An 18,609-nucleotide genomic window follows, 5' to 3' on the forward strand; every position below is an offset into this window, starting at 1 on the left:
AATCCTTCCAGGGTCACTTGAAAGGCCAGGAGATCCAGAAACACCGCTTTCAACTCCAGGCAGTTGATAGACCACTCCAACTCGTCGGGCGTCCACAGACCCTGGGCATGCTTCCCCTGGCAATGTGTGCCCCAGCCCTTCAGGCTGGCATCTGTCACCACTAGGCACCAATCGGGGAGCGCCAGCGGCATTCCCCGCCGCAACATGCTGTCCGAGAGCCACCACTCCATACTGAGGCGGGCTGCAGGGAGCCAAGAAACTCTGCACTGATAATCCTGAGATACCGGAGACCATCGTTGAAGTAGAGAATACTGTAGAGGTCTCAGGTGCGCTCTCGCCCATGGCACCACTTCCAAGGTGGCAGTCATCGATCCCAACAGCTGGACAATGTCCCAAGCTCGCGGGCAGGGCATCCTCAGGAGCAGACGGACCTGATTCTGAAGCTTGCACCGCCTTTGCTCGGGAAGAAACACATAGCCCGAGGCTGTGTCGAACCTGGCCCCCAAATATTCTTGAGATTGCGAGGGGGTCAGGTAACTCTTGGTCATATTGACGACCCAGCCCAGAGATTGAAGGACTGAAACCACTCTGGCTGTAGTTAGATGACTCTCTTTTTCTGAGTCTGCTCTGATGAGCCAGTCATCTAGGTACGGGGGAACCCGGATACCCTCTCGCCTGAGAAAGGCAGCTACTACCACCATTACCTTGGAGAAGGTTCCGGGAGCTGTGGCGAGGCCAAAAGGCAAGGCCCGAAACTGGAAATGTTTTCCCAACACCGCAAACCTCAGAAACTTCTGGTGCGGGGGCCAATTCGGTACGTGCAAGTAAGCTTCTTTCAGGTCCAGAGACGTGAGAAACTCTCCTGGCTGTACCGCCGCAATGACGGAGCGCAGGGATTCCATGTGGAAATGCCGCACTCTCAGGGACTTGTTCACTTCTTTTAAGTCCAGAATAGGGCGAAAGGACCCACCTTTTCGCGGCACCACAAAGTAGATGGAGTATCGGCCGCAGCCTTGCTCGGCGGGAGGCACCGGGGTCACTGCCCCTAACTGAATCAGACCTTGTAAAGTCTCCTCCACCGCCGCCCGTTTGACGGCAGAACCTCATCGAGACTCCACAAACACGTCTCTTACTGGGGCGTTGAATTCTATTCTGTATCCATCTCTGATCAGATCCAGAACCCACTGATCTGAGGAAATCTTGGCCCACTCCTCGACAAAGAGGGAAAGCCGTCCTCCGATGACAGGCATCGAGGAGAGGGCCGGCGCACCATCATTGAGAGGGTCGCCCCTGAACTCCTGGTCTTGAGCCACCGGCTGCGGAACACTTGTCCGAGCGAAAGGAGTTCCTCTGCTGACCACGGGCATGTGAAGTGAACCCAGCAGAACGCCCCGGGCGGTACCTTCTAGCTTCACGGAAGCGAGGTCTGTACGAGGAGTGGACCGCCTGGCCCTTAGAGGAAGGCCTCTGCCTATCTTCGGGCAAGCGCTGGGGTTTTGGATCACCCAGGCCTTTCACAATTTTCTCCAACTCCTCACCAAATAGGAGAAGTCCTTGAAAAGACAACTTCACCAACCTTGCTTAGAGGCCATGTCCGCTGCCCAGTGTCGTAGCCACAGACGACGGCGAGCCGCCACTGCTACTGCCATTTGTTTAGCCGAAGCTCTGACAAGGTCATAAAGGGCATCAGCCAGAAAGGACAAGGCCACCTCCATCCGCGGAGCCACATCCAAGAAGGGCTCCGCTCCATCTCCGGGCTGAGCCACTGCCTGTTGCAGCCAAGCTAGGCAGGCTCTAACAGCATAACAGCTGCATGCAGACGCACGAACAGTGAGACCTGCAATTTCAAAGGACCGTTTCAATGCTGTTTCCAGCCTACGGTCTTGAGCATCCTTCAGGGCAACACCTCCTTCAACAGGGAGGGTAGTTCTCTTTGTCACCGCAGTGACTAGGGCATCCACTGTAGGCATTTGAAAACGAGCCATATGTCCCTCACGCAGAGGGTATAACTGCCCCATAGCCCTGGAAACTCTCAAAGGTCCCTCGGGGTCAGCCCACTGAGCCGAAACAAGCTCTAGGATGGAGTCATGCAAAGGGAAGGCCCGAGCAGCTTTCTTGGTACTAGCCATCCTGGGATTACCCGAGGAGGCCATGCCACTGTCAGGATCTTCAATCGAGAGGGCCTGCAGGGTATCTGAAATAAGCGCTGGCAGCTCATCACGGTGGAAAATCCTCACCGCGGAGGGATCATCCAGATCCTGTGGTAAATCCACACCTGACTCTGGTTCCTCAGACCAAGAACGTCTGTCAGAGTTCTCCGAATCCTCACACCCCGAGTCACGGGGGGGAAAAAGGTGCACCACAATCTGAAGGGGAATTAACCCTTCTGCGCTTATCTTTAGGCCAAGCATCCGGGAAAAAAGCCTCACTGGGCAGTCCCAGGCCAGAATCCATTGGGGGGGCAATCAGAGGAGCCTCAGGCGACCCTTGAGGAAGGGCTCTTTTCATCATGTATGCTTTATGCAGCAAAAGCACAAAATCCGGGGAGAAAATCTCACCCTGGGCACCCAAATCCTGTCCGGTGCTAGCCACTCCTGAAATAACCTCATCTCGAGGTGCCCCACCCGGCTCAGGTCTCTCCGTGTCCACGGAGGCCGCGCCATGTGGTGTAAGCAAAATGGCGCCCGCTGCCAGCTCAGAGCGGGAAGAAACATCGCTCGCCATGCTCAGGCTGGCTCCTACGCCAGTACAGCACGATTTACAGAGCCCTGCTGCTGATTTGCGCTTGCCACAAGTGGAACAGCGCTTTACATTGTCCGCAGCAATCGCTGAAAAACGGCGGTAAAATCCAAGATGGTGGTTTCGCGCCAAAATCGCCCCGATCGTGGGCCCACCCCGGAGGAGTTGGAAAACACTCTTACCTCAAAGGATCTAGTGTACAACTACGATCCTGCTGAAAATCAGGTCAAAAACCTCTGTTCCAGTGTCTCTGCGTTTAAAAACGCAACGCGAATTTTTTTTTTTTTTTTAAGCTGTGAGGAAAGCAGAGGTATTGAAGACTCCGGAGGCTCAGATGAGTGGGAAAGGCAGGGAAAGGGCGAACCTATATGCCTGCATCCACTGTTGGTGGGTAAGGACAGGGAAAGCAAGGCAATATGTCCACATCCACAGAGGTATGGGTAAGGCAGGGAAAGGGCTAACCTATGTGCCTTTAAAGTGAGGCTGTTATAGCCTCCAACACCCCGGTTAACAACTGGCAAGCCAGGAACCACCTCCAGGCAGATTTTTTCTGGAGCTCGAACAAGCTGCAGCCACCCTGCTAGGGGAGATAGAGAATACTGAAGAGGCAGTGGAGCTAGCTGGCCAAGAGGGCACTGTGAAAGTTTGAGTGCTCTCTATCTCCCCTGCTGGTTGATGGACATAACCCATACATAATGGCTTCATTTGCTTGATGACAAGGAATGGCTTGATATTTGGCAGGAGCTTTGCATGAAGATTCCCAGAAAAATCTGCAATGGAATGGGAAAACTCCAGTTTGTAACCCTGCTTTATTATTTCCAAGAAATATTGGCCTGAGGTAATTCTGGTCCACACCTCACAGAATCTGGAGAAGCATTCCTCTCTGATGAAATCCGAGGAGTGAACCAAAACCCCATCATTGGAAGGCACATGAGGCATTGGTAGACCTGGAGATTTCTATCAGCATAACAGAAGGCTTGACTTTGTTGGAAGTGGTAACACTGAAAAGCTAGATTTGCCTGTTCTGTAACGCTTGGCTTCACGAAACCTAAGAGGAGACTGAGAGGATTTAAAAGATTCTTTAGGCTTGTCCTCTGGCAATCTGTAAGCCTTAGAGTCCTCTAGGTCTTTAACCAACTTCTCTAGACCTTCTCCAAACAGACGTTTGCTTCTGAAAGGTAGTTTTGCTAAATGCGACTTAGGTACTGGACAACTGATGTGGCTTCTAAGCCAGAGCAATCTCCTAGCTGCAACTGTTTAAGAACTGGTCAGCATGGCTGTGTACTAGAGATCGCTGATGTGGTTGACAGCCAGAGCTAGATGGGGTAGCAGAATATGGCTGTTTTTACTATTGTGCACTATCAGTGGCTGAAGTAGTTCTGTAATTAATCGCTAGCTGTCCAATACAATTAAGAACATAAAATCATAAGTATTGCCATACTGGGACAGACCGAAAGTCCATCAAGCCCAGTATCCTGTTTCCAACAGTGGTCAATCCAGATCACAAGTACCTGGCAAGATCCCAAAACAGTACAATATATTTTATGCTGCTTAAAAGATGCAAAAGTGCAACAGAAGCTGGAGCTGGTATGTAATAGTTTGGTGATGATGATGTAAACACAGAAGAACAGGGTCTTTGCACATTCAAAGACACAAAGGGCACAGCGAACATGACACAAGGATATAGTCTAAAAGACGATGCCTAAAAAAGTCCAACTTTATTCTATCAGTGTCAGTGAGCAAAGCTGCTGTGGAAAGCCAACACAGCTAACCTTTGCACTGTAGCATAGCGTTAGCTGTCCAAGCCATGCAATGAACTTTTTGTCAAGGCAAGCAACAATGGCAGAGTGAAGTAAAATTTGCTCCATTTGAAAAAGAGCTGAGATCCACAGCTTCTAACATTATGCACAAACCAGCTTCAGTTGGAAGCTAGCCACTTTCCAGAATAAGCTATTCTGCCTCTCAAAGCACTAACACTGCACCTGGAGAAAACCCCAGGTAACCATGAGAGCACCGAGCCCCCCCTCCCCCCCCCCCCCCCCCCCCCCAGTTAACAAGGAGACTAGGAGAGAGAACTGGGAACAGTGGAACTAGACTCACAAAAATTCAAGATGTAAAAATCTCTCAGAAACATGGAGTCAATAGCACTAAGCTTGACTCTATACTAGACTCCTTTATAAAGGTACCGAAAGAAAGAATACATGTGTTACCAATATAAATAGAGTTCTGGTAACAAAAACAAGTTTCCCTCACTTCATTTGCAGAAAATTTCAGGGTGTTTTTTTGTTGTTGTTTTTTTAAATATAACTGCCCTCTGTCAAAAAACAGAAAACTCAAGCCCTGTAAATGAAAGGTATATAAGAATATGGGAATACTAAATATGCACTTTCAGAGGAACTAACACACATGGTGCACTGCCCTGATGCTGTTCCCCAGCTCTCACACTCAACAGCATTTAACTAGCTCTGCAACCGTAAGTAACATTTGAATAACACACCACAGTGAAGAAACAGGTGATTTCTGGTTCCCAGGCACTGCAGTGAAATTCCTTAGCAGAGAATATTCCCCAAATAAAGTCTCTAAAAAGATTCAGACATTTTTTTTTCTTTAGGAGGCTGGAGAAGCCACAGAGGGGAGAAGAGGGAGGGTCCTGGAACCACCAGGTTTACATCCAAAAGACTAAGAGAGAATGCTTTTGCCCCAGCACAACCAAAGCCCCAAGAAAAAGCCAGGAGACCACCACATGAAAGGGGAAAGATGGGGGGGAGGGGAAGGGGAAAGGATCTGGCACCACCAGGTTTCAACCAAAAAGGCCAATATATAAAGCTTTTACCCCATAAGCTCAACTGAAACCTAAGAAAGGAAATAAGAGCACTACAGGAACCTGACACAGAGCTGCACAGTGAGGGTCTATCGTTTGCTGGAGATAGAGAAATACCAAACGGAACCTCATGTACAGAAGCCTTATACAGCAAAAAGTATGGACTAATCCTTTGGCAACGCTAAGAAAATTTAGGAGTAGCCTAGTGGTTCGTGCAGTGGTGCGAGAGTCAGGGGAACTGGGTTCAATTCCCACTGCATCTCCTTGTGACTCTGGCCAAGTCACTTAACCCTCTGTTGACCAAGATATAAAATAAATAACTGTATACAGTGTGCAACCCGCTTTGATTGTAACCACAGAAAAGCAGTTCTGTATATCAAATCCTATTCCCTTCCCTTTGTTTTTAAGCCTCAAAATTACCATACTTGCAGTCATCTTGTTTTCTCTCCATTAGGAATTTCCACAGCACATTACTCTCCAGTGTCAAAATGCTCTCTCTTCTACAGCCTAAGAGCTAGAGTATTCATCAGAAAGCTCTGCTAGTGCTATCAGTTGCCTCTGACCATCACTCCCTGTCTTTCCTGCAAAGCTCCAATTGCAGCCATTAACATCAGGCCCCTCACTCCCATGCTGACACATTAAAAGGGCAGCATTCATTACTTCTGGGGAAATTTTGTACACAAAACTTCAGCATACTATATTTATCATAAAGCAACTACTGTGACAACACAGTGTTGTTTGTGGCTGCTGCTATAAATGTCAGCAGTTGAAAGAAGTCAGTGCTGCTGCCAATTGCTCCAGAACTCCATGGATTGCCAAATGAAAATTCCTGAAATCCAAACACCCTAACCATAAAACAGTAGATTATCCTCCTCCACCAACATATCAGATACATCCAATACTCTCTTCTCCTATATACTTTTCGTACCTCCTCTCTCTTTCAGCAAGTCCCCTGAATACCTGTTACACTCTCTTTCCTCTCCTGCTCCCTTTCTCCTGATGTTTTGCAGGAAGAAAACTCTGAGCATGAGCTGCCTGGTGCCAAAATCCAGTGCTATTATCAAAAGTCACACCATTTGAGTACAGGGTAGGAAGATGGCACCAGCAAATCTTCTTCTTATTTTTATTACATTTGTACCCCATGCTTTCCCACTCATGGCAGGCTCAATGTGGCTTACATGGGGCAATGGAGGGTTAGGTGACTTGCCCAGAGTCACAAGGAGCCAGGAATCGAACTCAGTTCCTCAGTTCCCCAGGACCAAAGTCCACCACCCTAACCACTAGGCCACTCCTCCACTCTGCAGTGGCTCTGCCTCCTGTTAGCTTTCAGGTATGTTCTATTCAGAGATAGGTAAAAACTGAATCCCAGAGGAATTTTGTGCACAATTCCTCCAGGAGTTAAAAACAATATATAGCCTTCCTTAACTACTAGTCTCTCTACCAAGTTCAGTTTCAGCACTTATATCCACCACTCCAAGACTGCTCCTACTGCCTTCCTATAACATATTCTGGTCCCCAGAAGTGACCAAGGTCAGCATTTTCTGACTCCTCTACATTAGAAGGGGGGAAAAAAACCCACATGTGTACAAACTACTCATAGGATTATTTAGCATCCTCCTCCTTGTAACAAATAACTCAAAAAGACCAGGAGGAAATGTATGCCCGAATGCAATATAAGTCAGTGATAAGATGAGCAGCAGAACATACAAACCCATAGAAATCTTATGGTGCCCAACTGGACTGAGACAGCCAACTCATTTCAGCCAACCTACCTTATCAAATTCCCTGCCAGCCTGAGCCAGATTTGAAATGATGACCCACAGGTGTTTACTTGAAGACAAGGGCGTCAAACTTATTTCAATGTCATGCCACACTGGAAAGAAGTACTTGATGAGAGTCAATTTTACAGCCATGGGAAGGGGTAGGTGTGTCTGTATCTACTTCATGAGGGGGTATGATACAGACAGAATGGACAGACTGTGAGAGAGAGAGAGAGACTGACTGCAGGGGAATAGGAAAGGATATAACATAAGACATGCCATATTGGCTCAGACCCAAACTGCATCAAGCCCAGCAATCAGCATCCTGTTTCTGACAGTGGCCAATCCGGGTCTCAACAACCCAGGATGATCCCAAGAAACAGGTTAATTTTTTATTCATACCCCAGAGATAAAACAGTGGCTTTCCCAAGCCTAAATGGCTAACTGTAGTTTATGTCCTCTTCCAAAAAAACTTATTTTTAAACCACTTTTAAATTAGATTTTTGGTAGGGAAGGAGAGGGAGGCCAATTAGTCAAGTTGAGTATAATGAGAGGTTATCAAAACCTCTTGTATTTGATGGTGATTTTAGGGGTACTGGGGAGGAGAGGGGAGAGGTGGGGAACTATATGAACATACAGTTAAGTTTCCCAGACTCATACTGTTTAATACCTAGTATGCAGCTTAGTTGATGTTAAATGTGAAAATTTTATTTTTGGTTATCAATAAAGAGATTCAACATAAGAGAATGGGAGGGGGAGATAGGGGCTGGAATTATATTTATTGGGATTTATTAACCGCCTTTATTAAGAGATTCACTCAAGTCAGTGTATAGTAGGTACAGTTTAACACACAAAAAAAACTTACAATTTTGTTAACAGCATAACAATAGTAAAAAATAGCCAAAATAAATACAATAAATGAGGTAAACCTGAGAAAACTTGAAAAAAATTTTTTAACTCAAGTGTTGGCTTGCTTTAATGTACCTTTGTTCAATAAGCTTGAAAATTTAAAATTAGATTTTAAAAATACACATCTCAAAATAATTAAGAACAATAATTATATAATCCCATCAAATACAAAAGTAACATAGTAAAAGACAGCAGGGTCATTCCATGCCAAGTGGTCTAAACCTTCCCACCATCATGTCTCCAATTTTGTTCAAATTTTATCTGTTGTGCGAGTCAGGTGTTAAACGAAGTTTCCCAAAATTTGAGGTCTCTAACTGCCATAGTTGCAGATTTTCTGAAAGGTTGTCAGTCCATGAGCGTGCGACATTTACCAAAATGCCATTTTTGGGGTCTAATAAAATCCAAACACATTTATAAGAGTGGCTAAAAAATTCAAATCCTGTACAGTTTTTGATGCTAATTCCGATGAAATACATTTTAACGTTTGACTGGAGTTTGCATCCATAATAAGTTGACTCAAAGTGTGCATCAAAATTGGTTGCGACTCATCGGAACATATTTGGACCAATATTCAGACCACAACGACTTCCATGCAAACAAAGATACGGACTTGAAATTTTGAACAAGCATTATGTGTGTGCTGGACATAATACTGCCAGATTTGCAACTAACCAGCATCTATAACCGCCCTGCAGGATCTCTTCAAAGTTGGCATTCGTATTTTATTCGTTGATTGCCCAATCGTTTATTGTGCGCTGTTATGGTGGATTGGAAACGTTTGTGAAACGTCAGTTGAACAGAAAGATGCTTTCATAAGCTTTATGCATCCTCATGGTCCCGCTACTTCATTTTATTGGCCGGTAAGACGCGATACTTGCTGGATCCCAGAACAACTTATCATTGCTATTATTCCAGCTCAATCAGTGACATCATCTGGTCAGCAATATAGTTTCCCTGAAACTGTTCTCTTGCAGATCAATGATGCTTTCAGAATGATGAAGGCAGGCTTGGGAACCTGCAGTGAAGTAACTGAAGAAGGCAGACTTGGGATCCTGCAGTAAAGATACCCACCCATGGCTGTTACTGCATAGCTATCGGGCGTGGCCCCTATGGCGATGGGGATGCTGGTTTCAATGTGATAACCAGTAATGGCTCAGCCATCATGGACCAACGCAATACATCACGCACACAAAATATAACATACTTTGACCTGAGTAAATGGCTACTTAAGGGTGGCTTTGCAAAACAAAAACATATCAGTGTTGTAGAGCACAATTTTCTCTTTCAGATGATACTGTTCACAAGCTGATTCAGGCAGACTCTTTTTTAATAATTGGCTTTGAACTTTGGTACATTTTACCATTTGCGCTGATAGTGCCAACTTTGTTTGCATGGAAGTTGTTGCGGTCTGAATATTGGTTCAAATATGTTCCGATGAGTCGCAACCAATTTTGATGCACACTTTGAGTCAACTTGTTTGACTGGATTTTGCATCCATAATGTTAAAATGTATTTCATCGGAATTAGCATCAAAAACTGTACAGGATTTGAATTTTTTAGCCACTCTTATAAATGTGTTTGGATTTTATTAGACCCCAAAAATGGCATTTTGGTAAATGTCGCACGCTCATGGACTGACAACCTTTCAGAAAATCTGCAACTATGGCAGTTAGAGACCTCAAATTTTGGGAACTTCGTTTAACACCTGACTCACGCAACAGATAAAATTTGAACAAAATTGGAGAACATGATGGTGGGAACTTTTTTTTTATTTTAGACCACTTGGCATGGAATGACCCAATACAGACATCCCATCTGCAGACAAACTTGCTAAATACTTCAATGAAAAAACTGCAAATCTACGCAATGCGCTACCTCAGGACAATACCGATATCGAAAACTTTATCAATGGTTTGGACCCAACCCTTGGAGAATACCCAGCTGACCGAACCTGGTCAAACTTCGCTCTCCTCACCGCCGAAACAGTTACCCAGGCGATTAATAGGTTCTCCAACACTCACTGTAAATTAGGTAACATCCCCGGCTACCTAATAAAATCCACCCCGCCCCCCCCCCCCCCATCACTTCATAGCAGACCTCACATCCCACCTAAACTACATGCTTCAGCAAGGCCTCTTCCCTAAGGAAAATGGCAACATCCTACTCACCCCAATACCAAAAGATACCAAGAAAAACACAAACAAAATCACTAACTACCGCCCAGTAGCATCTATCCCATTGGTAGTCAAACTGATGGAAAGCATGGTAACCAAACAATTATATAAACAAATTCTCAATATTACATGAATCACAATCAGGATTTTGCCCCCTCCACAGCAATGAAACAGTACTAATTACTCTCCTAGCCAAATTCAAGCAGGAAATAGCAACAGGTAAAAGCATACTTCTCCTCCAATTCGACATGGTAAACCATAATATACTACTAAGACGCCTAGATTACTTCGGGATTGGTGGAAATATACTTAGTTGGATCAAGGGTTTCCTAACCACTAGAACATATCAAGTGAAATCAAATTCAAACGTATCATCACCGTGGAAAGCAGACTGTGGAGTACCTCAAGGATCACCACTATCACTGATCCTTTTCAACCTAATGATGACCCCACTAGCTAAGTACTTATCCAACCAAGGCCTTAACCCTTTCATCTATGCAGACGATGTCACAATATACATTCCTTACGAACATGATCTGACAGAAATCACAAACGAAATCAAGCTCAGCTTGAACATCATGGACTCATGGGCAAATGCATTTGAACTAAAACTCAATACAGAAAAAACACACAATCTCATCCTCTCATCCCAATACAATGCAATGCGAACAACCCCACAAATATAAACACCCCAGATTACACCTTCCCTATCTCAGTCTGAAAATCCTTGGCATTACAATCGACCGTAACCTTACATTAGAAAGCCAAGTGAAATCCACAACAAAGAAAATGTTCCACTCAATGTGTAAACTCAAACGCATGAAACCATTCTTCCAGAGGGAAGCATTTTGCAACTTAATACAAACAATGGTACTAAGCCATGTAGACTACTGCAACGGAATTTATGTGGGATGCAAAGAACAAATCACAAAGAAACTTCAGACCGCTCAAAACATGGCAGACAGGCTTATATTTGGAAAAATATGATTTGAAAGCACCAAACCCCTCCGTGAAAAACTGCACTGGCTCCCAATCAAAGAACGTATTGCTTTCAAAATCTGTACCCTGGTTCATAAAATTACCTAAGGCGAAGCCCCAGGATACATGACAGACCTCATTGACCTACCAACCAGAAACACATCCAAATCAACACGAACATATCTAAATCTCCACTACCCAAGCTGCAAAGATCTCAAATACAAATCAACATATGCATCCAGCTTTTCCTACATAAGCACACAACTGTGGAATGCATTACCAAAAGCCATGAAAACAACACATGACCACCTAAACTTCCGGAAATCACTAAAAACTAACCTGTTCAAAAAGGCATACCCTACCGACCCTACTTAAATGCCTGAACCCTGCAACAGTACGAAACCAAAGCACGTAATGGACTTAACTCTTCCGCTCTACAATTCCCTAATGTGTCTGTTCCATATTAACCTTAGTCTACCACAACATCACTTTGTATTTGTTCATACCGGAGTTGGCGAACGCCTCTCTGGTACTATGTAAGCCACATTGAGCCTGCAAATAGGTGGGAAAATGTGGGATACAAATGTAACAAATAAATAAATGCTTGGATGACAGATTAAACACTATTGAGGTGTTTTCCTGACCTGCCTCTTTGGTCTTACGATGAGCAAAGGAAGTATTTAAAGACTCAAATCACGATTTGCTCCATACGCATGCATCTTTTTGACTTTCCCGATGCCACATGGCAGCATGATTGAGGTCTCTGCGGCTCGTTGAAGCCGGTAAGTTGTATTTAGCTTGAATATTATGTATAATTTGGATGCTTGATGTGCTGAGTAAGTATGTTTGAAAATGTCACAGTGATTGATGTTCTATATTTAGATATATTGACCCCTGATGACACTTTGGTGAGCAAAACACGGACCGTGTAGGGTCAAAATTCAAGTGGATTGTTAATGTTGGTGGCTTTGGACTCATTTAAACAACGTTCCAGTGCACATGGTGGGAAGTGAAGAGCGGAACACCTTTGGAGTGTGTGTGCATTTAACAACAGTTATGGAGGATCGACTTCTGCAGTGCTCTACTGACTGGTTTTGCCTATATTGAGGAGTATGAATTGAAGACCTTACTGATAAAGAAATATATCTGGTTGTGGAGCATTAGGGTGGACGATTCTTAAGTACAAAGACTTTTACATTCCATTATTGGTTCCGCATTGAGGAAACGGACTGATAGGCTGTTGTTTTAACGATAGTATGTGTGTGATGTTATATGGATACATGTTTCAATTACGAGCAACAAAGTGTTCTGTATGTATTGGTTTCATTCACTTTGTTGAAAAGTGTTTAAGATATAATATAGATTTATAATTAGCCATAGTTGTTATAATAATGATGTCTCATTAAATAAATGGGAAACTACTGGGAACACCACAAAACAGTTAATGCACATTTATTTTGTTATCCTTGTGACTCTGGGCAAGTCACTTAACCCTCCATTGCCCCATGTAAGCCGCATTGAGCCTGCCATGAGTGGGAAAGTGCGGGGTACAAATGTAACAAAAAAACAAACAAAAAAAACAAAAAAAAACAATTGTACAATAACTGCAAAACCTTACTGCATGTTAGAAAATATGAACTGACGAAATGTGTCCATACATAAAGAAGTTCACATATCTGAAATCTATATAAATAAAAATGTAAATGTTTGTTCAAAATCTTAAATCTCCAAATGTTCTTCACCGATTGCTTTCAAATTTGGACACAACGTTGCATTCGAATACGCGCATATTTTTATATATCTACTATTACATAGATGTCACAGCTGTCGTACTCGCGGAGCGGAAGCAGTGCGACGAGTAATTGCAAATTAAACTGAGGAAGAACGGCCATCACCGAACGAGCAAAACAAACAAAGAATGGCTCAAATACGTGCCGAGGAAGCAGCAGAGAGACATGCAGCCAGACTTGACGATGCACGGTTGCGAGCACGTCGATCGCGTTCTGCTGCTTCAGATCTGCTTCATTCTCAACAGAATCAACGCGACAGGCTGAGAGTGGCTTAAATCTCCGAAAGTTCTTCACCGATTGCTTTGAAATTACGCACATGTTTTTATATACCTACTATTATATAGATGTCACAGCTGTCGTACTCGCTGAGCGGAAGCAGTGCGACGAGTAATTGCAAATCAAACTGAGGAAGAACAGCCATCACCGAACGAGCGAGACACACAAAGAATGGCTCAAATACGTGCCGAGGAAGCAGCAGAGAGACATGCAGCCAGACTTGACGATGCACGGTTGCGAGCACGTCGATCGCGTTCTGCTGCTTCAGATCTGCTTCAGATCTGCTTCGTTATCAACAGAATCAATGTGACAGGCTGAGAATGGCTTAAATCTCCAAAAGTTCTTCACCGATTGCTTTGAAATTTCTACACAACATTGCAATCGAATACGCGCGTGTTTTTATATACCTACAATTGCAAATCAAACTGAGGAAGAACAGGCATCAGTGAACGAGCGAAACAGACAAAGAATGGCTCAAATACGTGCCGAGGAAACAGCACAGTGAAAAACATCGCTTGAGCCTCTTGATCGATCATTGCAAGATTTGCGTGGAAACATCAGACCATTTGGGAACACATTAATATTGCTTGCAGGAGATTTCATGCAAACATTACCTGTAGTTCCTCGATTGACACCAGCGGACAAAATAAATGCTTGCCTAAAATACTCTACTTTGTGGCAACACATAAAGACTTTAAACTTAACTACAAATATGCGTGTCCAGCTGCAAAACGATCAATCACCTCAGATATTCTCACATCAATTGCTGAAAATTGGAAACGGAAAGGTGCCGGTTGATTTGACCTGAGGACAAATTTCATTGCCTCATAACTTCTGCAATTTAGTGACCTCAAAAGAATTGGTTGAAAAAGTATTTCCCAATATTCAAACCAATTATAAGAATCACGATTCGCTGAGTGAACGAGCTATTCTTGCGGCCAAGAACAAAGACATCTACGAACTGAACAATATTATTCAGTCTAACATTCAAAGCGAGCCACTCACATAGAAGTCCGTCGACACTGTTCTGGAAGCAGATGAAGCGCTTAATTATCCAACAGACTTTTTCAATTCACTCAATCTGCCAGGGATGCCACCGCACGTACTGCAACTGAAAATCGGCGTGCCAATTATCATGTTGCGAAATATCAACCAGCCAAAGCTTTGCAACCGCACGCAGCTTGCAGTAAAATATTTAATGAGCAATGTCGTACAAGCAACAATCTTGACAGGACCTGTCAAAGGTGAACATGTCCTCATTCCTCACATTCCTATGATTCCAACAGATATGCCATTTCAATTTAACAGATTGCAATTCCCAATTCGATTGGCGTCTGCAATCACCATCAACAAAGCTCAGGGCCAATCTTTAGAATTCACCTGTTTACATCTACACACGGATTGCTTCTCACATGGACAATTATATGTTGCATGTTCTTCAGTCGGCAAACCAGACAATCTCTATCTCTGCACACACAATGGAACAACAAAAAATATTGTATACCCACAAGCATTGTGAAATTAAACATATTAGAAACGTGCGCTTCCTCTTTTCTTTCTTTTCCATTTAACCAGACAGCCACAGCAATGCGTGGCCGGGTAGAGTTAGTATTAAATAAGAAGATAAGCCATTCTGAAAACCCATGTAATGAGGATATACAGGTCTCAGTTACATGTAACTTACCACACTATTATGGTTATTCACCAAAATCAACAAGCTTCTGCCACAATTTTACAGATCCTGAATTTAAGTGCATTGCGCCCTAAAGGATTAAAACACTGGACTACACTTACTAACAATGGGGCCGTTACTCAAAGCCTAATGCCAGCGGTAAAAGGAAATACAAGTTATTGTGCACAGAATGCTGAAAGGAGTGGCGCGCAGGTGTTAAAGATGCGCACTAAACACTACTGCAAATTTATAATGGATGCAAATGACGTCAATTAGTATTCCTTCCCAATGGATAATGCACAGAAGCAAATGATGGCCTTTAACACCAAAAACTTATCGCCAGCTTAGAGGTAGCTTTGAAGTTTTCAGATTTTTGCCAATTTGTCATATTAAACCGTAGGTTCTGTCCAAGCAGAAGAAACCCCCTTCAGGTTTTAAGTGCTGAAAGTGAGAAACAAGCATGTGTGTGAGTAAAACCGAAAGTGAAAGCACACAACAGCGCCTGTTCAGCACTTAAATATAAGCCCCTCATAATTTTAAGTGCACACAAATTTTTGAAAGACTCCTATTTAAAGGTGCGAAAGAATAATGCCTTTCACTTCCAGTTTTGTCTCGGCATGTGCACAGGGGATGTGATTACCACAAAACCTTTGTGCGCAAGTGTCAGGCACATTCCTCCACCTACTTTCAGTTTACTAGTGTGAATTAAGTGTGCATATCATTTGCATACTGATTCTTGTGAGCATCCCTGAGCTATTTTTTGGCAGTTTTGTTGCATAGTGAACGTTAGCCTCCAGATTTGAGAATTGGCTCCACTGTAAGTGCACTTTATTAATCAATAGATCCCACTGCAGAAAAAGTGATTTACTGTAAGATAATATGTCTTAACAACATTAATGTGTCAGCAGCCCCCAGTTTGAAGTGTTCCAGTTGTTTTCACTTGTGATCAAATACCAAAATATTGTAATTGGCTTTTATCAAAACAATATTACTGATTTTACAATATTGTTTTAACAGCATGTAAAACTAAGCAGTCAGAAAAGGCAACTTTGAAAAACTTGAAAACCCAGCCATTCCTCCATACGATAGTTCTAGAGCTAGCAAAAAAAAAAAAAAAGCCAAGTTAAAAAAATGTTAACTGTCATCTACTGATCACATGGGCACTAAAGTTAAACCTACAAACGTTCAAGAAAAGCTCATCTACAAATTTTCTGATCATACAATCCAATCTAACCATGCAAAAAGTTAAACACAAAGTTATTATAAGGATGTACTTATTAGCCATATTTGGTTAGATCAGTAACAAGCATCAATCACAGAAAACACAAGATCGGTGAAACGTGTCCTTTTCCCGACTAACCAAGACAATTAAATTGAAGCTTTACTACATAGTCTACACTGGTTTGAAATTAACTGATTACATACAAACCTTTATACCCATATACACAAACATACTATCAGTCTTAAAACCCTACCAGAAATGAATAATCTTTAACATCCTATACGGGCAAATTACAACACAATTCGTTCAATGCACCCTAGGAGTACTACTGACTTTAAACCCAAACCCTAACTTTAAAGCTCAGAACGCCTAGGCACGCTATATTGTTTTGTCCAAAAACAAAACAAAAAAAATCAAATCGTTTTAGACAATAAACATCCTGAATAGTTCACTATTGAAAAAAATATATAACGATTATATGATTTAGTCATCAGACTCATAGCAATGGGGGGAGGGGGGATTAAATTTTAAACAAAAAAAATATATCAGCTGGATTTGTTTGGAGCCACCCATGCCCTGTCACCTGCTCAAACTGAACCAGAGGTGTACTACACGCTGTTCCTTTTCTTCCCAGTCGGACCTAAGCGAGTGGCACCTACCTACTGGGTAGAAAGCAGGAAGAGAAAGCAGCCGGCCTGTGCCTTTCCTACAACGGGAAAGAAACCTCTTCCCATCTAATTCCCTCCCTCCCCAGCCCCGAGCTCACCTCTTCAATCGCCGCCACCGTGTTCCTGCACTGGCCCATCCTGCTGGTGAAGCTGGAAGCGGTGGGAGCCTTGTAATCCTCATTTGTCTCCGACACGAATTCCGACACGGTGATCAAATCCGGCATGGTGGGTACGGGCCGCGGACCCGGCCCCCCTCTCCTCTCCTCCCTCCCCTCTCTTTCTCTCACTCGCTTTAGTCTTCCAACGACAGAGTGAAAACAAAAATAATAATCACAACAACAAAAAAAACAACCCCCCTAAAAAAAAAAAATACTAAAGTGAAGGAGATTCGGCCGCGCTGCTTTCCCGGCGGCGCTCACAGGATACTTGATGGAAAAGGAGGCGGGGGGAGATCAGAAGTTCATAAACTACTGAGAAAGAATAAGAGAAAGATGGAAGGAAGCGCAGCCACCAGCGGACGAAACACTTATTGAGATTTTGCAGCCAGAAAGGTTTCCGTGTTTTAAAGGCTTTCCAGTTTAAAAAAAAAAGAGAGAGAGAGCAGCCAGTCTTCACACTGCCGCTGATCCTCCCAAAGCCCAATTGTAAATAACCTCCTTCTTCCCTTTCCCTCTCTGGGCGGTGTTTCGGAGGCTTTGGGATTTTTTTTTTTTTCTGAATGAGGAACTGGAGCACGCGCACAACCAATATAATATGAAAAATTGCCTGTAAAGTGGTGGGAACAGTTCCTCAGGGTCCACGATCACCACGCAGTCCTGCGGATGCACACAGGAAAACGTCAAAACCAGGAGAGTCGGAGGGGAGGAGGGAGAGAAAATGAGAAAAAAAAAGAGCCAGCCGCGGATACTATTATAACAACAACCGCGCTCCCGCTGCTTTCTTCCTTCAACACCAGCCTCTCCTGTGCCGAGAAAAGAGACCGAATCACCAAGCAGGATTTTTTTTTCCCATACAGCGTAGAAGAGAGTTGTATACACCTAAATAACTGGTAACCACAGAGAGCCGCACCTCGCGACTTAAACTTCGAAACAAGAAAGCAATGGGTTCTCATGCGCGCGCAGCTGGCTAGACCGGGCCCGGCTAGGTGTGCGTGCTCGTACGGCAAGTAGCCGCTCCAGGTGTGCGCGTGAAGCTGACCTGCCGGCTGGTGGTGGTGTTTCTAGTTCTGGCGGGTTCATTCAACCCCTTTCTGTCTTCGTATACTTGCTGACTGACTGGATTAAGGACTTTTGTGTATTATTAATAGAACTGTACCGAGTACCATATTTTACTATTCAGGCAAATACAAGAACATAACAAGAAAGGAGCAACTTAAAATCAGAGATCGATGGCTCCTTTTACAAAAGCCACGCTAGCGATTCCAGCACAGTAAATGCAAAAAATCCCATAGGCATTGAATAGGCTTCTTGGTATTTGCCTCCAAGTCACTATTGCGGCTTTAAAAACAGAAACCCCAAGGGTTTATTTCTAGGATTTAAATAACTTCTGCGGAATATGAATAATGTATTCAGGGTACTATTCGGGCCGAATCGAATTTGAA

General features: G+C 43.7%; 1 protein-coding gene across 5 annotated transcripts in view; it reads right to left on the minus strand.

Annotated features, from left to right (window-relative positions):
• Nucleotides 1–18,072, minus strand: part of ASAP2 (ArfGAP with SH3 domain, ankyrin repeat and PH domain 2) — a 333,390-nt gene extending 315,318 nt beyond the window's left edge. For 3 of the 5 annotated variants that reach the window (XM_030198894.1, XM_030198893.1, XM_030198892.1), the window contains exon 1: nucleotides 17,108–18,072. In XM_030198894.1, the coding sequence (XP_030054754.1) occupies nucleotides 17,108–17,233 (126 nt within the window). In that variant the 5' untranslated portion in view covers nucleotides 17,234–18,072. The remainder of the gene's footprint in view (nucleotides 1–17,107) is intronic. The other 2 variants (XM_030198896.1, XM_030198895.1) reach the window with 1 other exon arrangement.
• Between the last annotated feature and the right edge of the window lie 537 nt (nucleotides 18,073–18,609).

This window comes from Microcaecilia unicolor, chromosome 3 (genome assembly GCF_901765095.1).
Source record: "Microcaecilia unicolor chromosome 3, aMicUni1.1, whole genome shotgun sequence".
Taxonomy (NCBI): Eukaryota; Metazoa; Chordata; class Amphibia; order Gymnophiona; family Siphonopidae; genus Microcaecilia; species Microcaecilia unicolor.